Below are 26309 nucleotides of genomic sequence, written 5' to 3' on the forward strand. Positions count from 1 at the left end.
CTTAATGCAAATGAATGTGTATTTTTTTATACAATCATACAAAGCCTCCATATCCTCAGTAATAGATGACAAACATTTGTTGTGTATACGCTGGGTGTGCAGCAAGTGTGGAAGATAAAAACTCATTCCTGTTCTGAAACAGGAAGAAGTGCTTTTAAAGCTGCCTCCATGGCCTCCAGCCCCAGCCTTAAATATCATCTAAGGTGGATCTATTTATTGTTTTTATTAAAGAACAAACAAAGACCAGAGGTCGAATGGTCTTCCCTGGAAGTCTATGTTTGGGTCACCCTGGAGAGAAGCAAACACTGGGGCCTCTTTTAATGCCCCTCTGGACAGACAGCTCCTCCTTAGGTGAAACTGGTCCGTTCTGCTATATATTAAAGCTGTTAGTTCTTATTTGAATCTCAGTAGAAGGTGGGTGCTTTGTTCCATAATAGTCCTGGGTCTACTTGCATAGTAACATTACAACTCATACTTGCATGATGCTTAAGAATGGCAGTCTCTCAGCTTTAACTGTGTAATTGAAATTGCCTGAGGAGCTTTTCCTACTCAGCCCCACACCAAAAATGCTGACCTAATCTGTGTATGGTGCCTCACTCCCTGGCCCCCACTTCTGGAGCCCTGTGAAACCTCCCCCAGGCGAGTCTAACATGCAGCCAGCACTGAAAACCTCTCCTTCCCCAGGAGTGTTTAAAGCACTTGTCCACTATTTCAGCTGATCCTCAGAACTGCTATAGGCAAGGTGAGTCTGCCCCAGTTTCCCAGGCAAGCCTTTTGATAGCCACTACTTCAGAAACCTTAAGTCTTATTCTATCCCTGAAGTTTTTCCAATTTCCTTTTCTTCTGTGAAACCTACAACTGATATGCCTTCAAGCTTTAAAATTCTCCAATTATCTGAATGTATACTCTGGGCCCTAGAGAGCTTGGTCTATTCCATGATTCCCCAAGCACTGAAAACATTTGGGTGTCAAACTTTCGCTATCTTCTCTCCACCAAACATTATCCTCCCCTCCCCTTTAAGGCAGAGGCTGACAGAGGCAAATGCCCACAGGGCACGCAGGTACCAGGAAAGTTTATCTCTGGTGGTTTTGTCTTTTAGGCGGTGGTGCTGACTGGTATAAAAAGAAGGGTGTCTGTCCCGTAAAGGCCAGGGCTTTGACCCATGACCTTAGGCAAATTGCTTAAACAGAACTGAGCCTCAGTTTTCTCCTCTGTAGTATCACTGGGATGATGTGTTTATGGTTTACCTAGTAAACCCTACAAAGTTCAGAGATACACTTTCTTTCATTTGATCTTCACACTAACTTAGGGCAAATTTTAACATCCCATTTTACAAACTAGGCAAATTTGACTTAAAGGGTTTTAAGTGGCTTGTTCAAAACTGCACAAGTAGAAACTGGCAGAGCTTGGTTGTGAAGTCGATTCCTATTAGTTCCCACCCCTTTATTTTTTTTTTACTTTTCCATATTAAGTTCCATAAAAGTGTCAATATGTTCCTCGCCTCAAAGGGTTATTAGTAGGATTGAATGTGATCAGTCCCAGCAGCAGGCTGGGCATCTGTCAATAAAGTGTTGCTATTACAACAAGTATTAGCAGAGGAACCATAATTTTCTTACCATTTTCTTCCTTCTCTCTCCCATCTCTATAAGCTGACACGTTTGGGCCTGACCTGATCTAATTAAAGCAAATCTTTGGGGCTGGGGCTCAGGTTTCAGCATTTTTTAATTTTTTAAAGCTTCTCAATAAACCTAGGATGCAGTCAGACTTGGGAGGCATTGGTAGAAAACATCTAGTGCTAAATTTCTCTGGACTGCCAGACTGCATCTTAAAGCCAGCACATAAGGAAAGTGGTGTGATGTGATTGAAAAGGTGCACCTACTTATAAAGGTGCACTGGAGTCAGAAAACCCAGCTTTAAATCAGCTCTACCACTTACTAGAGAAAGGGACTTATTCTTCCTGTGCCTTGGATTCCTCATTTATTAAAAACAAAAACAGAGCGACAGGTCATCTTCTACTGTCTCCATGGCTGGGCTGAGAAGCAAATGAGAAGCCTAACTTGCCCTGATGTGTTCACATTACTGAGTTCCGAACGCTACGCAAAGGTAATGTGGTATAACAGTTTTAGAGGTGCCTAATATGTTTATCGACTTTCATGAGACCTTACTGACCCATCTTTTATTCACCCTTAAATATAAAGCTGGGGGAAATAAATAAGAAATATAATTGCACCTCACAGTTCAGGACTCCCCAGGCATCTCACATTAATAGGTCTCTTCAGCTGTCCTCTAAGTGCTAATAATTCCTGGGCGTTTTGATGGTAGCACTTTCTCCCAGAGATGAATTGACCCCAGCTAAGAGCCCGGCTCCTCCCCAAATCTCATTACAATCAGCCTGATGGCAGACACATTTTAGAATGTAACAAAATTGGAGCTTTTAAATCATTATCTCAACTCTGGGAGCATCGCATTAATGAATAGGAATGAAGAGGAAGAAAAGATAGGGAAGGGAGTGTGGCCTCTATGCTTGAATTTCCCCCACACGCCTCACCATAACACACGGGAAGGAAAATTGGTTTCAGCAAAGCCTGAAGCCCAGCTCCCGGCCAAGTAGGAGGATGTGCTTAGCATCACCTCAAAGTGGAGGGCGTTATATCTGAATTGATCCTTTCACCTTTGAAAATTATTGCTCCAGGTTACCCACTTCTCCCAGCTCACCTTCCTGCCAAAGGTAAAGGTAGGGAGAATTTAAAAAGTCGGTGTCTTTATGAAACATCTTGGTGAGCAAGAAGTGACTTTGGAGGCAGCATTTTCTGCTGCTGAACTAATTTCCTTCTTGCTGCTTTCCCGAGCTTCTGAGCTTACTCATCAGCTGTTCATTCATTCCACAAACATTAGTGCACACCTGTCATAAGTAAGGCACCAGGTAGGCCCTGTGGAGCATCCAAAGATGAAATCTTTCTTCTACTTCCTACTTATCTCCCAGGTCAACTCTGTTTCCTACCACTCAGCCCCCTCTTCACTGTGGGTGTCATTTCTCTTCTGGATATCACAATGCCTCTAATGTGATACTACAGTCTCACCTCAGTAGTCCTCACCTCTCCCCATTCACTGCCTCACCAAGGAGTTCCCAAGTGCCTAGGGCAGGGACCCTTTTCAAAGTCTCTTTGTGTCTGCACAGACCCTCCCTTTTCCCCATATCACACCTGCTCCAGCCACACACACTCAAGCCCTAGGCCTTTGTCATTCTGCTGTGTCCATAGATGGCCCTTCCTTCTGCTCCCTTCTTGCTACTTGGACTCATCCTCTAAGACCCAGGTTTCCTCCAGAGGCTCCCACACATGTAGGCAAAGCCCAGAGCTCTCAAGCACTCAAAAGTCCTCGCCTTCTTCCCTCTGGGCCTCAACATCCTAGACCTGTGGCTTTGCTTCTAGGTTTCTCCTCAGCCTCTGCCTGGAAGGCATTTTCCCCTGAGCTCTGCAGGGCTGGCTCCAGAACCATTCTTTTCATTCACATTTGAGCTTATTTAGAGAAGGCTTTCCTGGATGACCTAGTCCACAGAAGCTTGTTTGAATTCTCTGTAAAGCATCTACCATTACCTGATATACTTATGTATTGTTTTTCTTCCTCCTTATAGATTATAAACCCCTTGGGATCAGGGACTGACTTATCCCATTCATTAGTATATCCCCAGAGTCTAGGACAGTACTTGGCATATAGTAGGTGCTCAGTGAGTATTTGAATGGATGGATGGATGGAGGGATGGCTTTGTCTGAAAGTTGAGCTCTTTGAGAGCAGAGATGCTCTTTATTTCTCTCACAAGGCCTGGGATATTCACTTGTTCTTGGCAGGCACTAGATAAAGGTTTGGATGTACAAATGCTCCCCTGAAAGCTTCTAGGACTCTGTGTCCAAGCTTATTTCTTATTTTGAAGTTGAATTAAGAGAACAGCATTAATTTAACAGAAGTATAGTAAGGAAGGCACATTTAATATTTTTGTGAGGCTCAAAAACTGCTATCTCAGCTCACCTAATATAAGAACAGTCAAAATCTCTTCTCCATCCCTGCTGAGCTTCCATGTGGAATGAGATTAGAGCCAGGACTTTATCATAAGGAATCAAATGCAGCCAGGACCAGGCCTCTTTGGAGGCCAAGGTGAAGTCCACAGTGAGAGCAATAAAGGTGTTTTTCAATAAGCCAATTTCAACGGTGTGTTCTAATTCCCGAAAGACTGAATCCAGTCCATTGTAATGCCTGACCATGAAGGGGAAACCTGCTTACCATGCAGAAGAGTCAACACCTAGACCAAGTGTGGCTTAAAAGAAATCAGTCGGTGAACACAAACGGTATTGACAAACAATTAGAAGGGAGGAGAGAGTTTTGGACAGAGCTAACTCATTTTGTTGCATTTAGAAAAATTGTACTTTAAAAAAGTCCATACATTTAGAAGTTTTATTAAGTAAACAATAATATAAATGGAGCCACTTTAAAATGGAGCAGGAGCTGCCATGCCATGCAAAGGAACTGCCTTGCATGTCTTATGCCTCAAATCTTTGGAATGTTAAAAACGGCAAAAATAACCTTTGGACTGGGCCTAAACAACCTTGTTTCCCAAAGAACTGTTTGCAAAGATAGCAGAAAGCAGATACTATGATTACTGGACTGGTGACTACTGGGCTAAAAATTAAAACATTGTTTAGAATTAACATCACTATGTTATCTGCACCAATAGAAATGCCTTCTTTCTATTGATGTAATTGTTCTTCTTCCCTTTCTTATAAATACCCTTTGCCTTTGTCTCTTAACTGGAACATTATTTGGGCTCCTGTCTGAATTAATGATTCCCAAATGCCTATTCTTATTGATCTTAAATAAATGCTTATTTGCCTCTCACCTTGAAAGACCTTTTTATTTTTAGGTTTGAAGTTTCAAGTATTGTAATAAGCAATAACTTACATAGCTAATTTAATAGTAGTTAATGCAGCTAATCTGATAACAAACCACCGATTGAACACTGACTCCTCTCACCTTTCCCACAGCCCTGGAAGGTAGAAGTGTTGATCTCACCCTCTATATGTTGAGCAAAACGAGGTTTAGAAGGATAAGTAACTTGCTCAAAGACATAGAGCTGGTGAGTCCAAGCTGACTGCCTCCAAAAACTGCTTGTGTATAAAGTGCATTAATCTCAAGTGTGCGGCTTGGTGGATTTTAACATGCATGTGACCCAGTAACCACCACTCAGATCAAGATATAGAATACTTCCAGGACCCTGGGTGCTTCTGCATGCCCCTCTCAAGCATTCCCCCTCATGCCCCTCTCCAGGTAACTCCTCTTCTGACATCTATCTCCATCAATTAGTCTGAGGCAAAATCATCTTGCTTGTTTCTCTTTCTGTATTTTATTTTTTCCTCAGAGAAGACCAAAGGATGCTTCCCTCTCTGAGGTCTGCTAATAAATAATATATATGTATATTCTCTATTTAGAGTAGCAATTTCCTTCTATGTTCAGAACACAAAACCATTTCTAATGATTCCCCTTTTGGCAAGGACATCCTTCCTCTCTGGCTGAGGTGCAGGCCAGCCTCTAACATTAGGGAAACCCAGGGCAAAGACCAAATAGAGGCCCACAGACCATTTGTCTAGATGTTTCAGAGTTACAACCTAAGCCAACAGACTGTTAAATAAAATACTTTTTTTTCCTTCCTATTGTGATAAATAAACATCTTCATAACATGTTAGAAGGCCAGTCTTGAGTTTAGAGCTCAGAGTTCCGGAAAATGGTAGTGGAGACAGTCATTCATGGCTCCAGGCTGGACAACCTACCCCACTTTTCTTCCCATTTCTGGCTCCATCTCATACCTGATATATGTCTGTGGCCACCCCAGCCTGTACATCTAAGTTCTGTCCACAGTCTCCACAAAAATAAAGCCTTGACTACCTGCTAGGCCTAGGGGCATGCATACTGGTGACATAGTGAACCCTTGGGAGGACAGATCTGCAGAAGACAAGCTCTGCATGCCAAGAGAGAGGCTTGGAAAGGGAAGTGCGAGCTCAAGGTAGGGACATTCACTTGGGGCTACAGGTTCTTCACTCCACGGGGTGGGACACACCTGAGGAGGACCAGGTGAGACCTGCAGAGCTTGGGCTTAGGATGTCCCCTTGTCTGGCCTAAGGGTGGCTCCACAGAACTGAGATCACCTGTCTCAATCAAGAGACAATTCTCTTCATCCTTAAAGTCACTTCATCCAGCATATATGTATTTACTGAGGCTATTACTGGCAATGGGACAAAAATGGAGAGATTGAACAGACACTGTTCCTGTTTTCACAGTAGTTATGTCTCGTAGGGGAGTCAGATGTCGTTCAACTATCCCATCACTGGAGGTTGTATTTTGAAGAGTAAGAGCATGGGTTTTTGAGTGCATATAGCCAAGGAACCAGGCCTAGCCTGGATGGCCTGAAAAGGATTACTTTGGGTAGGCAGAGGAGTATTCCAAAGGCCCAGTGGTGGAAGAGAGCAAGGTGAGCAGTAAGGTTGAACCAGCCTCAAGTGGTTGAGGGTGAGAGAGAGAGAGAGGTGTGAGCTGAAGCCACCTGAGCAGTGTCCTTCTATCCCCAGCTTTGTTCAGAGACTTTGCCTTTTTTTTTTTTTTACATGAAGTGTTGTTGTTTTTAAATATATATAATTTTATATATGTCTCAGAAAAATTGCTATTTTTAGTATTTTTTAAAAGATATGTTTTTATTGATTTTAGAGAGAGAGGAAGGGAGAAAGAGAGAGAAACATGGATGAGAAACATTGATTGGCTACCTCCTGCACACTCCCTACTGGGGATTGAACCCACAACCAAGGCATGTGGCCTGACTGGGACTTGAACAGGCAACCTCTTGGTACATGGGAAGACACTCAACCAACTGAACCACACTGGCCAGGGTTATTTTTAGTATTTTTAAATGTACAAGCCATTGGCATTAATTACATTCACAATGTTGTGCAACCACCACCACTATTTCCCAAACTGTTTTTATCATATCACCCCAAAAAGAAATTGCCATTAAGCAATAACTTGCCATTTTTCCTTCCTCTTAGCCCTTGGTAGCCTCTAATCTATGTTTCATCTCTATAAACTTGCCTATTTGAGATATTTTATGTAAGTGTCTGGCTTATTTCATTTAGCATCATATTTCAAGGTTCATCCATGTTGTAGCATATATCAGATTTTCATTCCTTTTTATGACTGGATAATATTCCATTGTATGTACAGACCACATTTTGCTTGCCCATTCATCTGTTGATTGACACTTGGGTTGTTTCCACCTTTTGACTATTATAAATAATGCTGCAGCAAACATTGGTATACAAATACCTGTTTGAGCCCATTTTCAATGACACATACTCAGAAGAAGTGGAATTGCTGGGTCATATGGTAATTCTGTGTTAAATTTTTTTAAGGAAACTCCGCACTTTTTTTTTACATCAGCTAAACCATTTCATATTCTCACCAGTAGTGCACAAGTTTTCCAATTTTTCCACATCCTCAACCAATGCTCGTGATTTTCCATGGACTCTGCTTTTATACTAAGAGCATCAGATCTAAATCCATCCTCAGAACCTACTCTGACCACTCAAGTCTGACAAGCAATCTGGGGAGTCCTCATTTGTGGGGTGGACTTTCAGGGGTGTGCCTTCCAGTTAGTTGAAAGAATTCAGAGGAATCCTGTTCAGCATCTATATCACCAATGCCAGCTAGAAAGAAGGGATGGAAGTGGGAGGAAACTGGATAAAAATGAGAGAATTTGGGACCTCTCCCATGAGGTACTTGTTAAATAGGTGGCTTTTGAGGGTTTTAAAAATCTCTCCGTTAAGTGCCACTCTCCGTAGCAGGCCTTCAATAAATAAATATACACTCAAAGCAGAAACTCAATAAGTAGATACATGAATGAGCAGGTTACTGCATCTTCTTTCCCCCTCACCCATTATCCATAGCACTTTCAGTGCTCTGAAGACCTGGCAAGGGTTCTACTCCCTCTGAGGCCCTCAGGCTCCTGTCCAGTAGAGCCAGCAAACCATCCTGGGTCTCTTATGGTACTGAACCACTGCCTGCCATGACAGTTATTCTAAAGGGTGTTCATAGCTCTGCAACAAATTATAAAAAAAGGGGAGGCTTGTTGCCTTGAGTCCTTTTTAGAACAAGGCAGGGCTAAGCAAACAAATATAAGGATGAGACAAAGGATAATTTATCCAAATACTACTCTCCACCCACATTTTGATTTAAGGCCACAGAACACTGCCAGATATTTTCTCATTTGATACTCACAATAAGCCATTGAGATTGGCAGGGTTAGTGTCTCGCTCCACCCAGGTTTTGCAGGAGGGGACAGATTCAGAAAGGAGAGGTAACTTGCTGAAGGTCAAAGCTGAAGTGTCAGGGAGTAGTCTGCCCAGCTACGGCTCTCTCTTCCCCAGTGTGTGATGATCCACCCTTGCCTTGCTGCCCCCAAACCTGCTCAGGGCCTTGGGGCAGTACTCAGCCAGGCTTTTAATAGTCAATCAAAAGTTTTCTTGAGGCGTCTGCACGGACTTTTGGCTAGTCTTCTCAAAAGCTGTTCTTGCAAAATGCTTTCTTATTTTCTTGCCCAATCAGTACTAAGGTAAAAAAAAATAAATAAAAATAAAGGCCTTTCATTCTCTTTTTTTCTATGCCAGCCAGCCTGGTGAAGCCTATTTCACTCCTGAAATTCAAATTGGAAACTGCCTTCTGTTCTCATTAGTTTGGGTTGTAGCAGTCATTATATTCTAAACAATTAATCCCTGAATGCCAATTTCTTACTAGAATTATCCTGGAATCAACAACTGGTTTTCTTAGCAGCAAGGCTGAAGCAATTATTCCTGGCTTTTGTAACTAAACATGCTGTGCTTGGCACTTTACAATGTTTTCATTATCATTGAGTTATCAACATTTATCTCTATCAGGGGAAAGAAAACTCTGTCCAATTGTGAAGGCTCAGCAATCACATAGACCTGTTTACTGACATCAACAGGCTCCCTGGGGCTCCTTCTTTTTGCTTGGAGAAAAGGAAGAAAACCCTGGGCCCCAAACCCCCTGTGTTCTGAGACTCGGGATTATCAGAAGTAATGGAAAACCAAGGGCAAGAGGAGGTAGAGGGTTCTCAAGTTACAGGGCTACCTGGGAGCTCAGGCCCAGGACTGAGACCCTGTCCTTGTCTTTGTCCTAGAGGGGTCTGTCCCCTAGGGCTCTCAGCTCAGTGTCTGTGTGGAGCAAAGCCTTCCTTCCGAAGCTGGGCTACCCAGAATCAGCCGTAGGAATCTGGTAGGGTCTGTGGGATTCCCCTTTCCTTCCAGCAGGGAAGGCAGGGCTGCTCTGGGTGGGAGACTCTGGGACAGGCAGGCAGCTCCACCCACCCTGGGCTGGAGAGGCCTGCTTACCTTCTTGTGCATTTACCCAAACTTAGGGTTCTGGACAGGTGGCACAAGAGAAGACATAGGAGGAACTCTGGCCAGCTCCTGAGTCCACTCATGATCCTGGCTCATCACTCACTGCTGTTGGCTGTGATCACACGGCTTATCTTCATTCCTCATCTGTAAAGCAGTGGCAATAACTGCTATATTTCACTGGGATTATTTTGACAACTAAGTAGATTAATATTTGTAATTAGAACAGTGTATCTGGCACACAGTAAGTGTGTTGATAAATTTAAAAAGAACATGGAGTGGTGCCTCAAGCAGACACTGCAACCCCTTCAGGAAGGTCCATGTTCACTCCTTGGACAACAGAAGAACAGAAGCTTTTGGAACAAGATTTGAAAATATACCCAGTAAATACACCTGAAAGATGGGGAAAAAAGTAGCAGACCCAGTGCCTGGCAAGGCAAAGAAGGACTGCCTGAAACGATATAAGGAACTTGTCAAGATAGTAAAAGCAAAGAAAGCTGCTCAAGAGTAAGTACTAAATGCAAGTAGAGCCAAGAAATGACTCATACAATCTTTGTTATGTGTGTATTCTTATAATAAAACTCAAAATACTATAAAAAACAGAAAATAAGCAGGAACTTTCCTTTAACAACTAAAGGGGCTTTTTAATGTTCTTTTATCCCCTTTAGCCCACAAAACAGACTATAAAGACAGAAAGAGGAAGACTGATTCCCATCCCCTAAGCTATAAAGCCCTGATTCATTTGAATGCACCAGCAAACCAACTCCAAACCCATGTTTCTTAAAAAGTCAACCTGTGGCACTACTGTGGGAGTGACTGTTTCCCGGGCTCTCAAAACATGGACCTTAAAATATTTTTCAACAACATGTAGAGAACTAATCTTCAGATGATCAATTCCTAACCAGTTAAAGTTGGAGCAGCTATATACTAGGTAGATAGAAGCCAAAATCACTAGATTCTTCTTTCACTTTTCACTGCATCACTGTCAGGACCTATGGACTAAGTGTGCCTCACATCTGGTAATGATGATAACAGCAGCAGCAATAATAATATCTGTCATCCATGTAGCATTTACCTGTGCCAACCACTGTTCCAAGCAATCTACTATATTAACTCATTTAGTCTTTACAACAACCCTAGGAGGTGGATAATATTATTATACTCTTTTTACAGATAGGAAAACTGAGACATAAAAAAGCTAAGTTACAAATCTAAAGTCACAAGACTGATAATGGCAGTAGTTGAACACAGATAGTGTGGCTCCCGAGTCCAACCCTTGGTATCACGTTACACTTTCTTGTATCATTGACCCCAACTGTGAGCCCAGGCCCAGTCTAGGCTCAGAAACCCAACACTGTCTTTAGACAGGAGGGGTCTGGGGGGTCTGGGATAAGTCTCACTGCTTGTCCAGCTCTGGCTTTGTAACCTGACTGTCTTCCTCATAGAGAGTTTCTAGATAAGAGCAGGCTTCCCAAGACAGGCTCCGTCTCTTTCCGCGTTCTTGAGCCTCTGTTTTGACAGCATGCTCAGTTCTCCCACTTCCTTTCCTTGTTCTCATGGACCAGAGCCTTCCAGTTATTAACTAGACCCACATTTACTAAGTGTGCACTATGTGCCGGTCATGTACACTAGGCCTGGGGACACAGAGGCCTTGGGGGACTCACCGTCTGACGGAGACACAGATGTACAAATAACTGCATAGAGGGAAAGAGTCTGAGGGCCGTGATTATATCTATAAAGGGGTTAGTGAGACAGAATGAGCAGGGCCTGAGTCTCACCCAAGAAGCCTCTGCAGGATTCACAGCAGAGACCAGCGCGGCTGCTTCCTGCTACTTGCCTTTCCCTGATGCCAGCCAGTTGCCTGGAATTTTTGCTGATGGTCGCTCTGCAGTCACCACATCCTGCCTGCTTGAACATACATACCCATACGACCTCAGAGAGTAAGAGGGAATTGCATTTGTCATATTTATTTTCTTTTCAAAAAATTTTTATTAAATTTATTGGGATGACATTTGTTAATAAAATTATGTAGATTTCAAGTGTACATTTCTATAATACATCATCTGTGTATTTTATGTTAACTACCCCAAGTCAAGCCTCCTTCCATCACCATTTATTCCCTGTTTACCCTCTTCTACCTCCCCCAACCCATTTCCCTCTTGTAATCACTATATTGTTATCTATGTCCATGAGGTATCTTTTTTTTTTTCTTAATCCCTTCACCTAACCCCTTTTCCACCCAACCCTTAACCCTCCTCCCTCTGTCAGTCTGTTTTTTTGTATCTATGAGTCTGTTTCTATTCTGTTTGTTAGTTTACTTTGTTCATTAGATTCTACGTATAAGTGATATCATGTGATACTTGTCTTTCTCTGACTGGCTTATTTCACTTAGCATGCTCTCTGGGTCCATCCATGCTGTTGCAAAAGGTAAGATTTCCTTTTTTTTTTTTAATTTTTATTGCAGTGTAGTATTCCATTTTGTAAATGTCCCACAGCTTTTTTATCCATTCATCTACTGATGGGCACTTGGACTGCTTCCAAATCTTGGCTATTGTAAATAACACTGCAATGAACATAGGGGCACATATGTTCTTTCAACTCAGTGTTTCAGGTTCCTTTGGATATATTCCCAGAAGTAGAATTGCTGGGTCATAAGGCAGCTTCATTTTTAATTTTTTGAGAAAACACCATACTGTTTTCCACAGTGGCTGCACCAATCTGCATTCCCACCAACAGTGTATGAGGGCTCCCTTTCCCCCACATCCTTGCCAAAACTTGTTCATTGATTTATTGATGATAGTCATTCTGACAGGTGTGAGGTGATATCTCATTGTGGTTTTCTTTTTTTAATCCTCATCTGAAGATATGCTTACTGATTTTGGAGAGAGGAGGGGAAAGAGAGAGAAACTTCAATGTGAGAAACATCGATTGGTTGCCTCCTGTATGCACCCCAATAGGGGACTGAACCCACAACCTAGGTATGTGCCCTGACCAGGAATCAAACCCATGGCCTTTCAGGGCTTGGGACAATGCTCACACCAAGTGAGCCACACCAGCCAGGGCTCATTGCTTTCCCCAGGCTGATGCCATAAGGCGGGAAATGCTCCATCCAAGAAAGATGATATCTGCGGTGTGTAGAGGGATTCAGCACAGGGATCCGGACGGCTGTCCCTTCAACTCTCTCCCCAGAGCCACAAACCCTAGTGTCTCCTCACACTATTCTAGTCCCCTCCACTCTCCTTCCCCCAGAGCCCAGGGTGAGTGGCAGCAAATGAGATTTTTTGTGCTGGCCCTTTCAGAGGATGCCTGTGTCTCTAGCAGCCTCCTGTCTATCCCTGGTGGACAGAATCCCAGCTGATTTTCCCAGCCAGATGTTATGTGGGTGCCTCTTCCCAGCTCTGGTGCTCTGGGCTGGGAAGCCTATGGTGGGATTGGGATACCATGCTCCTGAGAGGGAACCTTTGCAGCTGAGATATCCCTCCAGAACCTCAGCCGCTGTCGGTGGGAGTGGGACCAGCCCTTTGTGCATCTTGGTCCTTCCAACTACAGTCGAAGTTCCGTCTTCTGTAAATGCTTGGTTATGACTTCTGTTAAGCTAGTTTTTGGCTGGTTATTCGGGTTGATTATTCTATATTTTAGTTGTATTTCCAGTTTGGTCCTGGGAGGAGGGGAGTGTACCTTCCACCTACCCAGCCACCATTTCGTTCCCCATCATGTTTATTTTCTAATGGTTAGAGAGCGGCGGGTTCCAGCGCCCCCTGGATCACCCAGCCATCCGCTGCTGTGAAGCATCACGCCTGTCTAGCGCTGTGCCCTGAGCCACCATAACAGCAGCCCTGCCCTCCCAATATTCTCCTTTCTCCTCCCAGATCCCTTTGGGAGATCTGAGGTATAGGAAGGAATCCACCGTATTAACTCTACACTCAGATAACAAAAATAAGATGCAGCCAATTTTGAAGACTCATCTGGTGGCTTTGGATAAGGTAATTGAGTCATTCAGCATCTGGAAAGTGTGTCTCTTCTCTGCATGGCAGGGTGCTCTTCCTTTCATAATTTCAAACTCTCATCCCCAGAGATTTCCCTCTAACCCACTAATCAAATAATGTCAGAGGTGTTCCCTGGAGACTTCCTTACTTAGCATGGAAAACAAATGAAAAGAAAAAGGAAGGCAGGAAGAGAGAAGAAGGGAAGGCGGGAGGGAAAAAAGAAATCAGTGTTTATTTACAAGGGCCCTACTACGTGCCTGGCACTGGTCTAGGTGCTTTTGCATATAGTTGTCACATTTGCTCCTCCTTAACTTCACATGTATGTCTTATTATAGACAAGGAAAACGAAGCTCAGAGTGGTTAAGTAACTTGTCAAGGGTCACAGAGTTATAAATATTGGAACTAAATTTGAAGCCACATTTTAGTCCAAAAGTCATGATTGTCCCAGTAACATTGAGAGTTGTTTAGAGCACATAGGTGGAATTTCACTTTTTTGCTAAATTTCTGTCACCTATGATTAATAAATTATGTCCATACAATTAATCTACTTGCATTCTCCATTTTACTTCCATTCTGTTTACCTTGTCACTCCATCATTTGGTGTAAACTGCCCCAAGCCCCTTTTGAAAAGAGGCAGCATGTGGATAAAGCCAGTGGTAACGACCCATCGCTGCACACCAAGGTCACCTCAGAGAGAGGCAGAGAGCAGTGTCACCTTCTCACCTGACAGACAGAGAAGCCAAGATTAAATGACTGTTTCAGACCCCACGGAACGGAGCCAGACTGCAAATAAAAGCTTAGCCTCTTGGTTCTGAGAAAGCTTCCTCTGCCAAGTATTTTCAAGGTGTGGTTAGTATGTGCCTGGCAGCTCTCCTTTCTGTCTCTAATTTCTCTCGGATTCTTAGAGAGCCTTGTGTATCTGGCGCTTGCTTCAGTAAGCATACTGAGAAGGGTCCAATTGGCTTTTATTTAATTACTATAAACAGATGTATCACTTTGGCTTCAATGAGGCAGCTTCTTAATGTGCTCATCAGCTCTCCTGCTTGTGGGAATGCCAGGCAGAGCATGGACACAGCAGAGGTGCCTGTGGTGCCAGCGCCTGCCCTGTTGCTCTCATGCCAAAGCCCAGGGGCACTGTGATGAGCAGGTGTCATGGGGGACTTGGATGTCTGAGGCACTTTCCTCACAGAATTCCTTTCATTCCTTCCACTTTCGTGTCCTCTGTGAGCCCTCTACTGCACTGTGTGACTTTTTCCAGGTGTCAGGACTGCTGGATGAGCCTTAACTCCAGGCTTTACTTTGGTGACTTCCCTCCACAGCTCCTGGCTGAGTGTTTAGACGTTCTCTGATGTCAATATAAACCCTGACCTGAATTTCTTCAGCTTGCACACCGGAAACAAACCTCACAAACATCATTGCACTTTCCTTCAGCAAGCTCCCCTCTCACCTTGACACCTCCCTCTCTCAGTTCTTCCCACAGCAGTTTTGGAAAGAGAAAATGTTTGAAGGGCATTAGGAGAAAGGTTTACCAGAAATCAAGGTAGAGGCTGAGTTAAATTAGGTAGAAAATAGTCATTAAAATTTTTTCCTCTTTGCTTTAAGAAACCCAATTTACTAATAAAGTATGACTGCTAATGAGAAAGGAAATTTCAAAGGCCTATGGATCTCTCAGAGAACAGGTACGACATGGTAAGAGCCATGTTCTCTTAAAGGACAATTTTGTTTTAGTATAAAAAGATTTCTTTCATTTTTTTCTTTTCTCAAAGGAAAAGTGACCCATTTAATGCTATCCCAATGCTTAGAGAGCACTTGCATTTCTGATGTCCTCAACCAGCTCCCATTGTCATTGAGAAGCGAGTCAATCACATGTCCCAGATTTGGGGGTCACTAGTTTCAGACGGTTTGTCCACCTGTCAAACCATGTAACCCATTTTTAAAAAAGTCATAGGGCACAAATTTCCTTTTCTGCAGGGTAATTTGAGTTGAGCTTTTAGGTAAAATTGTTGCAAAGATTTTCCTTAAGTATTTCATGAAAATCACAGTTTTGACTGAGCCTGAATTTGGATAGTTGGGCTCTTCATAGAAGCTTCCAGACAACCAATCCTGTGGTGAAGAGGGAGAGACAGCATAACCTAGAGATTAAACGCACCAGCTTAAGTCCACCAGTCAATGGACACATCCTTGCATGAGTTTCTTAATCTATGCCTCAGCTTCCTCATGGGTAATATGGGAATAGACTGATGGCTTTATTCTGAGGATTTTTTAAAAAGGCAATTAATTCAGGTAAATTACTTAGCATAGCACTTGGCACTTAGTAAGGGCTCAATAAACATTAGCTAATAAAAAAAATACACATACGTAGTCTTCATTTGGGTTCCCCCAAAGTAGAGCCTGAGATAAGGCCCTGGATGCAGGAGTTTATTTGGGAGGTGATTCCAGGAAGCAGGAGGAGGGAATAAGTCACTGCTGTAGGCCACAGGGCTTGATTCCATGGACAGCTCGGAGAAACCTAGAACATGCCTCCCAGGGTTGTCCACCAGCAGCTGGAGCATCTAGTGCGTGTTTGATGTATACACACACAAGGGTGAGTAAGACAGAAGGCCAGATCAATGCTTTTAAATGAAATATAATATACTCAATATTAGACCTATGGCTGAGCAAGTTGGCTCACTTATTTGTTGTGAAAAGGGAACACTAAAGCATGGGGTACCAATAAGTGCTTACAAGCACAGGATTTTAACTTAAAAAGATTCTGCCACAGAGAGCTGTGTGACATTGAGCAAGCTCTTTCACCTTTTTCTGCTTTAGTATCTGTAAAATGGAGAATGATAGTAATATACCACTTCCTAGTGGGAGTCAAATACATAGCATTTAACACAGTTCCTGCACATAGCATGCCTTCAATAAAGGGTAGTCATTTTTCTTATCATCATCATTATTATTGAGTGCATAACTGAGACAATAAAAAACTATTGTCGTAGGGTTTCAGGATGTGTAGTTGGCTTACCTTAGTATAAGTCACAATATACTCCTATTTATAGAAAGGGAACCTGAGGTTCTGAGTGGCTGCTTGCCTCAGACTTCCCAGCACATCTTTGGCGGGGTTGTAGGAGCTAGAGCTAAAGGGCCGGCCGTAGTGTCTGGTTACAAAGCTGGGCAGCTGGCTAGACTTGCTGGCCAACCTTTTGTAAAATCTGTTATTGATCTGCATTTGGTTCCATCTCTGTGGGACCTTGCTAATGCCAAGCTAACCCCGTCTTCTTTCTCCAAACACCATCTGCAGTGGCCTTTCTCCTCCATAGAGGACATTCTCTGGTTTTGTCTGCAAGGCCCTGCCCTATCCCATCTGCAGGCTGCTCTCTCCTGGCTGGAGTTCCTCGTGCTGCAGCTAGAAACAGCCCTGCAGCACACATCTCCTTACTAATCATGGATGTGTGATTAAAAATACATTACAGGACCAAGAAATGATTGAGATACAGCATCTTGTGAGGAAAACCGGCATTTCCAGTTAGACCACAATTCTAAGTTATCCGCAAGGACCATGTTCTTCGGCTGAAAACATTAGGCTGGTTTCAAATCCATTTTCTGATGGCTCTTTCATCCTGGGCCAATGGTCAAGATAAAAATGTAGCATTTTGAAGCAGAACTTGACCCTTCCTGTTATTTAAAAGTCTGGGGTTATGGCTTTGTGGCTTTGGTGACTTCACTTGGAGCCTCATCCCTGTCTTTGCCAGCACTAGACACATAAGCAATATTTGCCTTTTCAATGCTCACTGTTGCCCCACTGGCTTACATCCTGGCAAATTCCTGAGCACAAAGATCCCTTGTGAAGATGTCCAGTACCGCCATGGGTCATGTTATAAAGGCAGTGTCCCCACCCCCCAGCAGTGTGACACAGATGGAGCAATGGATTCTGCCCCTCATCAGCTGTGACCTTGGGCAAGTCAATTCATCCCTTTGGGCCTCATCTGCTAGACCACAACCTAGAACTAAAGAATCACTCTGGTTATCTTAGCTTGAACCTATTACACTTCAAAATCATGGTCACTCAATGACAGGGCCGTTCCCTCTCTTGTCCCCAACATCCAATTGGAATAGGAAAAGTTTGGTCACCCATGCGAGCTGGGCTAAAAACCCTTGGTCACGTCCTGTGCATCAGATAATATCTCTAAGGGACTCCACTTAATAGTAACATGGCTACCATTTATGGAGTTTTATTATGTGCTAAGTGCTATGCTAAACACTTTATGCACACATTATTTCATCTTCACAATAATCATTTCATAGGTGAAAAAATGCAGGCTCAAGGAGGCCAAAGACATTACTCAAGGAACATGACAGCATTGGATTCAAACCCAGATCTGTCTGACTCCAAAACCCATACCCTGGAGCCTCAACTAAAATGTTACTATTCTTTCCTAGGCCTACTTTCTCCCTTACCTCTGTCCTGAGACCAGTGGTCAGGCACAGACTGGTTGGGGGAGAAGGATCTTGTTCATTTCCAGTCTTTCTTCCTCAGTGCTGGGGATCAGGATCCTCCATCCACTGGGCTTTGCATCCTGTGATCCTGCACTGCTATTCGGAGATCTCTCAGGGTCCAAAGAAGTTGGCATCTCAGAATTACCATGGTGTGTGTGTGTGTGTGTGTGTGTGTGTGTGTGTGTGAGAGAGAGAGAGAGAGAGAGAGAGAGAGAGAGAGAGAGAGAAAGAGAGAGAGAGAGAGAGAGAGAGAGAGAGAGAGAGAGAGAGAGAGAGAGAGAAAGAGAGACAACTCAGATTGGAGTGCAGGGGACTCAGGCCCATGGCCTAGCCTGGTGCTTTTTTAAAATTCTCTGATGACAGTGCAGTGGGATCCAGGAATTCTTTCTTGCCTCAGCAAGGTCAGAGCATCTCTCTCACCCTTCCTTGATTCCAGGGACTACAGCCTCCACTGAGCATCGACCCCCTCTTCATCTCCACCCCCCTCAGATTGAAGCTACTTCTCAAGGTAGAATGAACTGAAGGGCAGAGAGAAATATCTAGTCTCCCAGGAGTGTGTAGTTTTTGCCCACCGACCTCCACTTACCCTGCTGAATCTCTCAGTGGTGTCACTCAGACTCAGATCCACAGCCTCGGGATCAGAGCCCCCTCACAGAGCCGCTTACCCACGTGCTCACTCATCTGCTGCTAATGAAAAGAAGTCATGCATAAGTCATGAGGGGCAAGTTTCAGGCTGGGTGGATAAGGGGACTGATCTGAACAGCTGGTTCCTGCCTCTGTGAATGATAGGGGACCCCACTCTTTAGCCTTTGTCCCAACATGGATACCCTATTCTCCTGAGGTCCAGCCCTTCTCCCATTGGGCTGCTGGGCTCATAACCCATGCAGGGTTTAAAGTTTTCTTTGAGATTTAGCATTAAGGACAAATCTGACTTTTATGTAAGGTAAGAAATTGTTCTATTCAAAATTCTCTTCAAGGCCAAGGGCAATTTACATTTCAAGGAACAGCAAATACTGAGGCTTGTAGAGAGGGAGGTGGAGAGGCAGAGAAAGCCAGCCTCTCCCAGGTGGGATTGTGGGGAGTGGACACTAGCTTCTGAGCAGTCACATTCATTGTAATGACCTTGTTGACAATAACTGCTCTTTACTGACTCTCCTCTATGGCAGACATTTTCCTTACGTGAGCTCGATTAATCCTAACAGCACAGCCACCATAAAATGCGAGCATTATTTTCTCCTTTTTATAGATGAGGAAATGGAGCCTCTGAGAAGCCAAGTTGTTTGTTCAAAGTCACAAATCAGCAAGTGGCATAATCTGGGTTTGAATTCAGGACAGTCTCTCCCAGAGCCCAGATTTTCCCCCACACCCACTGCTTCCCTCCATGTTGGTCTGGTGGATTTATAAAATATGCACCAAGACAGCTGAAACTAATACAAAATAATATTGGATATCAACTGTACTTGAAAAATAAAATTAAAATAAATAAAATAAAATAGGCACCAAGGGCAAATATAAAGCACTATGCTTTTGACTATGTATCTTGTTATTATTTCATTTTCAATATATGATGTGCATGCATTCATCTAAATTGTATTATTTTTAAAAGAATTTGAAAAAAAAGGAAAGAAGATTTGTGGAGGAGGTGGGGAGTAAAGGGGTGATACTGTAGAGGTTCCAATTTGCTAAGAAAATGTGGGTCTGGTGAAGGTGAAATAATTGAGTGTGGGGTACATCCCATGGGGTCATACTGCTGCTGTCCAGGGCAGACTGATGTGGCACCTGAAGAGAGTCCCTCTGGTTTTCTGCTTCTAGAGAATGTATCCAGGCAAGGGCCATCTAGCTAGGGCTGATCTGAAGGCATCCCAGGACAGTGCAGGGAATATAGGTCTGTCACTAAGAGACCTACATTTTGGTTCCAATTCCATCAGGAAATAAGTTAACTTTGCAAAAGTCCTGTAGTGGGTTGAATGGTGGCCCTCCAAAACATGATCACATCTTAATTCCTGGAACATGTGAGTATTACCTCGTATGGCAAGAATGAATATTATTTTATATGACTAAAGGTGTGATTACATTAAAGCTGTTGAGAGAAGTTTATCTTGGATTATCCAGGTAGACCTTAAATGCAATCACATGCATTCTTATGAGATAGACACACAGAGAAGAGAAGGCAATGTGACCACAGAGGCAGAGACTGGTGTGATGTGGCCACAAGCTAAAGAACACATGGAGCCACCAGAAGCTGGATGAGGCAAGGAACAGATTCTTCCCTGGAGCCTTGGAGGGAGCATGGCCTTGTTGTCACCTTGATTTTGGATTTCTTGCCTCCTGAACTGTGGGAGAATATATTTCTCTGGTTTAAAGCCACTCAGCTTGTGGTAATTTGTTATAGCAGCCATAGGAAACTAACACAAGTCACTTCCCCTCTCTGGACTCAGTTCCCTTGACTGTAAAGTAAGAGTTAACCCCCCCAGTTCTGACATTCTCCTGGTCATTCCCTAAGCTGCATACCCCCTGGGAGGACAGGCCTCCATTCTCTAGATTTACCCCTTCCATGTGACATTAATGTCTAAACAGGTCAAATTTTCCTCTAGGGGAACAGAGCTGGTCAAATCAAAATGACTTTGTTAAGGGTAAAATACCTTCACAGACAATTAAATTTTTTCTTACTGTTAATTGCTTGAAAAATAATCAGCCTTACCCCAAGGAAGCCATCCAAATAACTCTGACCTCTTTGTGCATTTCAAAGAAAGTTCTCAGTACCTGCTTTCTAATTTCTTCCAAACAGCCCCTGCAGCTTGAGAGACCATGGTTAAAGAAGTTCCATAAAATTTGCTTTGGGGCTGCTTGGTAAATGTGGTACAGAGATAATCGACTCACCTTCTCAGTTTCAGCCTTCTCTGCAACTCCATCACTGAAAGTTCACCAAATGACTGCGTGGGACTAAGGGCATCCAGTTATGTGACTCAAGAGTCTCATTTGCAATTACCATTAACCAGAAAAGCCCCATGACTGCTCTGTGCCCGCAGAGTAGAGTAGCATACAATATTCACAGAAACCAAAGGGCTGGAAGAGGCTGCAGAGAAAGCCTTTAGAATTAAGCTCCTAGAGTGAGCACCACTGGCTCTGGCTTTTCCCGTATCCTTTCTGCCCTCGAAGGTGCTAATGAGCTATGAGGAGGCTCCAGCCTGGACAGCAGGAGGAAGACGGTGTTATTTCTAGAGGACTCAGAATGAGACCCCCTGAGGTGGCTGTGTCAGTAAGAACTGAGTAACCTACACAATTAAACAATCTTGTTGGAGCCTTTAACTGCTTTGACAAGGTATTCAGGCTGAACACTCCAAAGCTCACCTCTGAATTTCTAAAAACAATGCTTAGGTCTTTAGCTCTCATTCAGCTGCTTACTGCACTGTGTCAGGCAGAGTTAGTGAAAGCCCCAGGGCCCATGGGACTTCCAAAGATTATTCCATAAACAGTAGGGGCAATGTTTGGCTTTGCCACACTTTCCTCCTTGGCTCCCTCCTTTGATGATCCCCCTCCTCCATGCACCCCCATCCCCACTTTCAGTCACTCAACACACTTCATCCACATAGGTTGGTCTGTGGATGAAAAGCATGTGGACGCTTCAAGTAATGGTATTAAAATGCCCTAATTTTCTATTTAGTATCTGTCAGGCACTTAAAGTCATTATTGTCCCACATCCCCCCCCCCCCGCCCCCCCCCCCCATTGTGTGTGTGTAAATCCAAGGTTAACAGGTTACAATAAAGATGAGCTCTGGGAAGGCTGGATAGAGGCATGAATAACTTCCCGGTAGAGATGGAGAGGCTATGCTCTCACACTTGGATGCTGGGAGGGCACTATAGTCTCAGCAATGATGCTGACCCCAGTAAGGGCCTTTTGGAAGTTTGTCAGAAAGCATCTTACTAGTCTACTTTCAGAAACTGGTTTATCAAGGGCTGTGGTAGGAGGAGGAAGTTACCCTGCTGGCCTCAGCTCAGCTACTATCTGCTTAGGAAGGGCTGAGGACTGACCCCAGAGGGACTCTGGCTGTCACTACAGATCCTTCCCTGGAAACGCCTGAGTGCAGGGACTGGCCAGTCCATACCTCAGAGGGCACCTCTGGAGCTGGGGAAGAAGAGGGAGGACTGCCCAGCACAGGGCATTATAGAAGCAGCTAGAGTGGATAGGAGAGGAGATAGGAGAGAAAGGCATTTTGGATTTGGAAACAAGCAAAAGGCACGAGGAAGAAAGAAGTGCCAAATCCAGACCAGGAGCCAGAGCCCTCACTGGCGCCAGCCTGGAGCCCGCTGGCTGCATTTCAGTGACCTCTGTGAATGAAGAAGCAGAAGGCAGCCAGCCAAGAACACTGGCTCCTTGGCAGTGGTCACTGTCATGGTGTAGGAAGGAGAGGTAGGGGGCATCCTCTGTGCAAGGAGCCCTCCCTACAGGCAGAGACAGACAAACAAACAGACAAAGGGAAACACAGAGTGTCATTTGCACTCCACAGAGACTGCTCTGCTATAGTTCCTTGCCCTGCCTGGGACTTGCTTAAAGCAGAGGCTCCTCATATTCCAGGCCAGCTACACCAAACATCCCTTTTAATTAAGGTAGGAATTAAGGGGCGTAATGACTTTAGCCAGGGTGTCTACATTCCTGGGAAGTCTTCTGCCTTCCATTTAGAAGGAAAGGCATCAGCTTTGAAGGAATTCCAGGTTACTGAGTAATCGCCATAATAAGATTGAGAATGAAGGTGACCTATACAAGCATGATAAATACACAATTTTCTCTGCTCAATAAGTGAATTTTGATTATAATTCAGCACTTGCCTCAGGTCCTAAAATACAGTCAGCATTCGCAGGAAAGCTCAGGAAAGGACAAAGTGCAAAAATGCTTCCACAGAACAAAACAAAACAAAAAACACAAGCTTCCTAGCCCTCTTATGTAGCTACATGCCACCTAGAAAATTGAAAACAAGGTTGTAGTCTCTGTCCTTAGTCACCATTCTGTGTACCAGCGTGTCATACAAAGTGTGGGGAAGCACCACAGATCAATAGCTATTCTGGGTTAACATTGCCACAGCTTTTTTTTTTCTTTAAAAGAATTTTTCCCATGTGGATCACAGCTTATTATATCCCAGCCATATTTCTGTTTATGGAAAGGTCTGTTTATGGAAATTAATGCTTAGGAGGAGCACTTTTCTTTTGAGGTTTTATGCACTTTTTAATATAAATGATGATAGCAGCAATGCTCCTATGGAACTGGTCCTTTAAAAGCTCTGCAGCCCGGCCAGGCATGGCTCAGTGGTTGAGCATCGAACTATGACCCAAGAGATCGAGGTTTGATTCCCGATCGGGGCACATGCCCGGATTGCGGGCTCAGTTCCCAGTCGGGGGCATGCCGGAGGCAGCCGATCAATGACTCTCTTCACTGATGTTTCTCTCTCTCTCTCCCCTTCTCCTTTTCTCTTTCTGAAATCAATAAAGATATATTTAAAAAAAAGCTCTGCAAATTACTGTTAGCCCTCAGGTTTGAAAAGCAGGTAAAATTGACCCAATTTGCCACCTGGATCATGGAAGAGCACAAGATGTTATCTAAGCCTCCAAGGAGGTAACCTGGGCTAAAGAGGTCTCTCTGCCTGGCACAGCCTCTGTGAATCCTGTTTGTTCTGCTGCACTCCCTGGTTGCATTAGCAGCACTCAACTGGCTTTGCTTACCTGCAGTGAAGCTCATCTGAGCAAAATCTCTTAAGTGGTTTTTTATGGAAAGTGAAAAGCCAAATGAGAATGTATTTGAAAAAGTGAGGCATGGAAAATAGCCTCTCAAAGCATATGTCACCTATATTTATGTTACTGCTTATATGGTTTCTAAGTTGGCTAAAGTCTTTAAGTGACAACTTCTGAAGTTCCTAATTAATCCCTACATATTATGTTCAATAACATAATTTTTTTTGAAGGAAAAAAATCTAGTATCTACATCCACATCTAGTATCTCTTTTCAGCCTCACAGAGCTATGGAGGAAGCAGGATAGGTATCTGTATGTTCATTTTGAAAGTTAGGGAAGGTTCAGAGAGGTTGAGTCTTGATGTCACTCAGCTAATCAGAGCAGACCCACAGCCAGCAACCTGACTCTGGACTCCTGGGTTTCAGCTGCAGGACTACTTGTCAGTATCCAGGCATACATCACTGAAAAATACACACAAATGCATTTCAGCCCACCCCACCCCACACAGAGATCTGAGCACCCCTCTGTTCCTCCATCAGCAGCAGTAGTCAATGAGCCATATAAATTCAAACTTTGGAAATGCTAAATCTCATAAACAATTGTTAAATGTATTAAAATGCAAAACAGGAGTAAACAAAATTTCTTGCCACAGGGAACTAATGTAAAGTGACAAAATAATGGGAGTTTGAATGAGTTCTGAAAAGTGGCCATGAAATGGAATTCAGATTCATATTTTAATATGTACACCATACACTTGCTTTGCCAAGGATGACGGCGGTGAATTCTCATTTATAAAACTCAGCCATAAAGGAAAAAAGAAATAGTGAAATGAGGGGAAAGAGAGAGACATCAGGAGCAAGCACAGGGACGAGAGAGGGAGAGATTGCCTGAGATGCTGTTAGTCACAGCTTGGGTGCCACAGCAAGCCAGTTCATCACAGCGGGTCCAGAGCAACCCATCACCCCTCTACCCAGGACTGGCCTGACAATGGCCCCAGGGGCCCCAGGCAGCTGCCCCTTCTAGGGACTTGCAGAAATTGAGTGGTGGGTGTTGGAGGCACCCACCAGCATTGACCTGCAGTGATCCGACTGAGAAGAGTCTAACTCTTTACAGGAGTTTATAAAGTGATGAGCAACAAACAGCACCTTTCCTGCCCAAGATCAGTGGTCAGAATGACAGGCATACGCTCACAGAGATTATTCCAGCACTCTTCCTGCAGACCTTCCCCTTGTCACTCAGCCCTGGGTACGGTGAGGATGGGAAAGCAACTCCCAATGAGTCCACCATTTATTTTAGCCGTCAGTCCTGATGGCTGTTTCACATTTGGGGAGTTCAGCCCTGCCCCCCCCCCCCCACTACTGCTCTGCTTTCCCCGACTCCCCCCCGCTCGCTAGTGGCTCCTGATTCATTTCCCCATCAGTCTTGGCCGGGATGTGGTGCGGTCCTCCAGGGTCCCCTATTTTGGCTGTTCTTTTAAAGAGCATTGACCCGAAGGCACAAATGCAGAGGCATCGGCGCCAGGCGCGCAGCGGGGCGGCCACAGGCGGCGCAGCAGCCGCAGCAGCGGGGGCGAGTCCGGCGGCGACTCGGGGCGTCACTGCCCCTCCGAGGCCAACGCGCCGCCTCGGCCCTCGGGGCAAGGGGCGGGGAGCGGGGGGGGGGGGGGGGGCGTATCTAGCTCGCAGGCAGCAAAGACGGCAAATTCCCGTCTCTCTGACTCTCTCTTTCACACACACACACGCTCACTCGCTCAAGGGAAAACACTTTGCAGACTGAGCCCCCTCGCCGACTCCCAGGTCCCTGTCTGGGTGTTTCTGCCCCCGTTACTTCAGCAGCAGCCAGAGGGGGCTCCCCAAATCCATGTGCCTACCAGCTTTTGCAAACACATGGAGCAGACTGCAATTTGGGTAACTTTTCAAATCCCGTCGACTGAACACTTGCCCACAAATATTTGAGGGGGGGACGCCCCCTCATCCCTCCACCTCCACTTCTGACCCCCACCATGCTCTCGGGCTGACTGCTTGGGGGAAAGAAATGAAACAGTCACTCCAGTTGTTCTGGCCACTCGGGTGGGGACACACACACACACACACACACACACACACACACACACACACACTCTGCCAGAGAGAAGCACCGAGCCCCCTGGGGAGCCAGCACGAGCCAGCGAGGCAACCGAGTCCCAGACGCGGCGCCAGCGCCAGCGAGCCAGCCTCGGCCGGGAGCCCCGAGCGCGCACCCGAGGGTCACTGACGCCCCCGGACGGAGGACTCGAACCCGCGCAGCGCGCGTACCAGCCTAGCGAGCAGCTCACCTTCAGGTTGTGCGTGGGGTTTACGACGCAGACAAGTTGGCCGGCGGCGGAGAAAACCCGTTTAGCCTTGTAGTGCTGAAAGCGGAGGTGAATGAGATCTAACACAGCTCCAAAGCACTGGGTGAAGAAAAGCATCACAACTTTTGGGGGGTCGTTGGCACAGGAAGGCAGCGGAGGCAGCTGTGGGTCCTCGGGCTCTGGAAGGCGCGCAGCCTCTGAGACGCCGGGCTCCGGACCGGCTTAGCGCCCTCGGATTCATCATCAAAATAAGACGCTTAGAATCTTGCAGCAGCGAGGCGGCCAATCAAAAGGACAGAAGTGTTATCCTGGAGGTGCAGAGACAGCCAATAACAAATGC

The 26309-nt window shown here is 44.7% G+C and overlaps 1 protein-coding gene across 1 annotated transcript in view; it reads right to left on the bottom strand.

Annotated features, from left to right (window-relative positions):
* The window catches only part of SIAH3 (siah E3 ubiquitin protein ligase family member 3), a 67033-nt gene extending 40932 nt beyond the window's left edge, over positions 1 to 26101 (bottom strand). The window contains exon 1 of the mRNA XM_016205391.2: positions 25952 to 26101. Coding sequence (XP_016060877.1) covers positions 25952 to 26086 — 135 coding nt within the window. The 5' untranslated portion in view covers positions 26087 to 26101. The remainder of the gene's footprint in view (positions 1 to 25951) is intronic.
* Between the last annotated feature and the right edge of the window lie 208 nt (positions 26102 to 26309).

Source organism: Miniopterus natalensis, chromosome 2, assembly GCF_054644295.1.
Source record: "Miniopterus natalensis isolate mMinNat1 chromosome 2, mMinNat1.hap1, whole genome shotgun sequence".
NCBI classification, from domain to species: Eukaryota; Metazoa; Chordata; class Mammalia; order Chiroptera; family Miniopteridae; genus Miniopterus; species Miniopterus natalensis.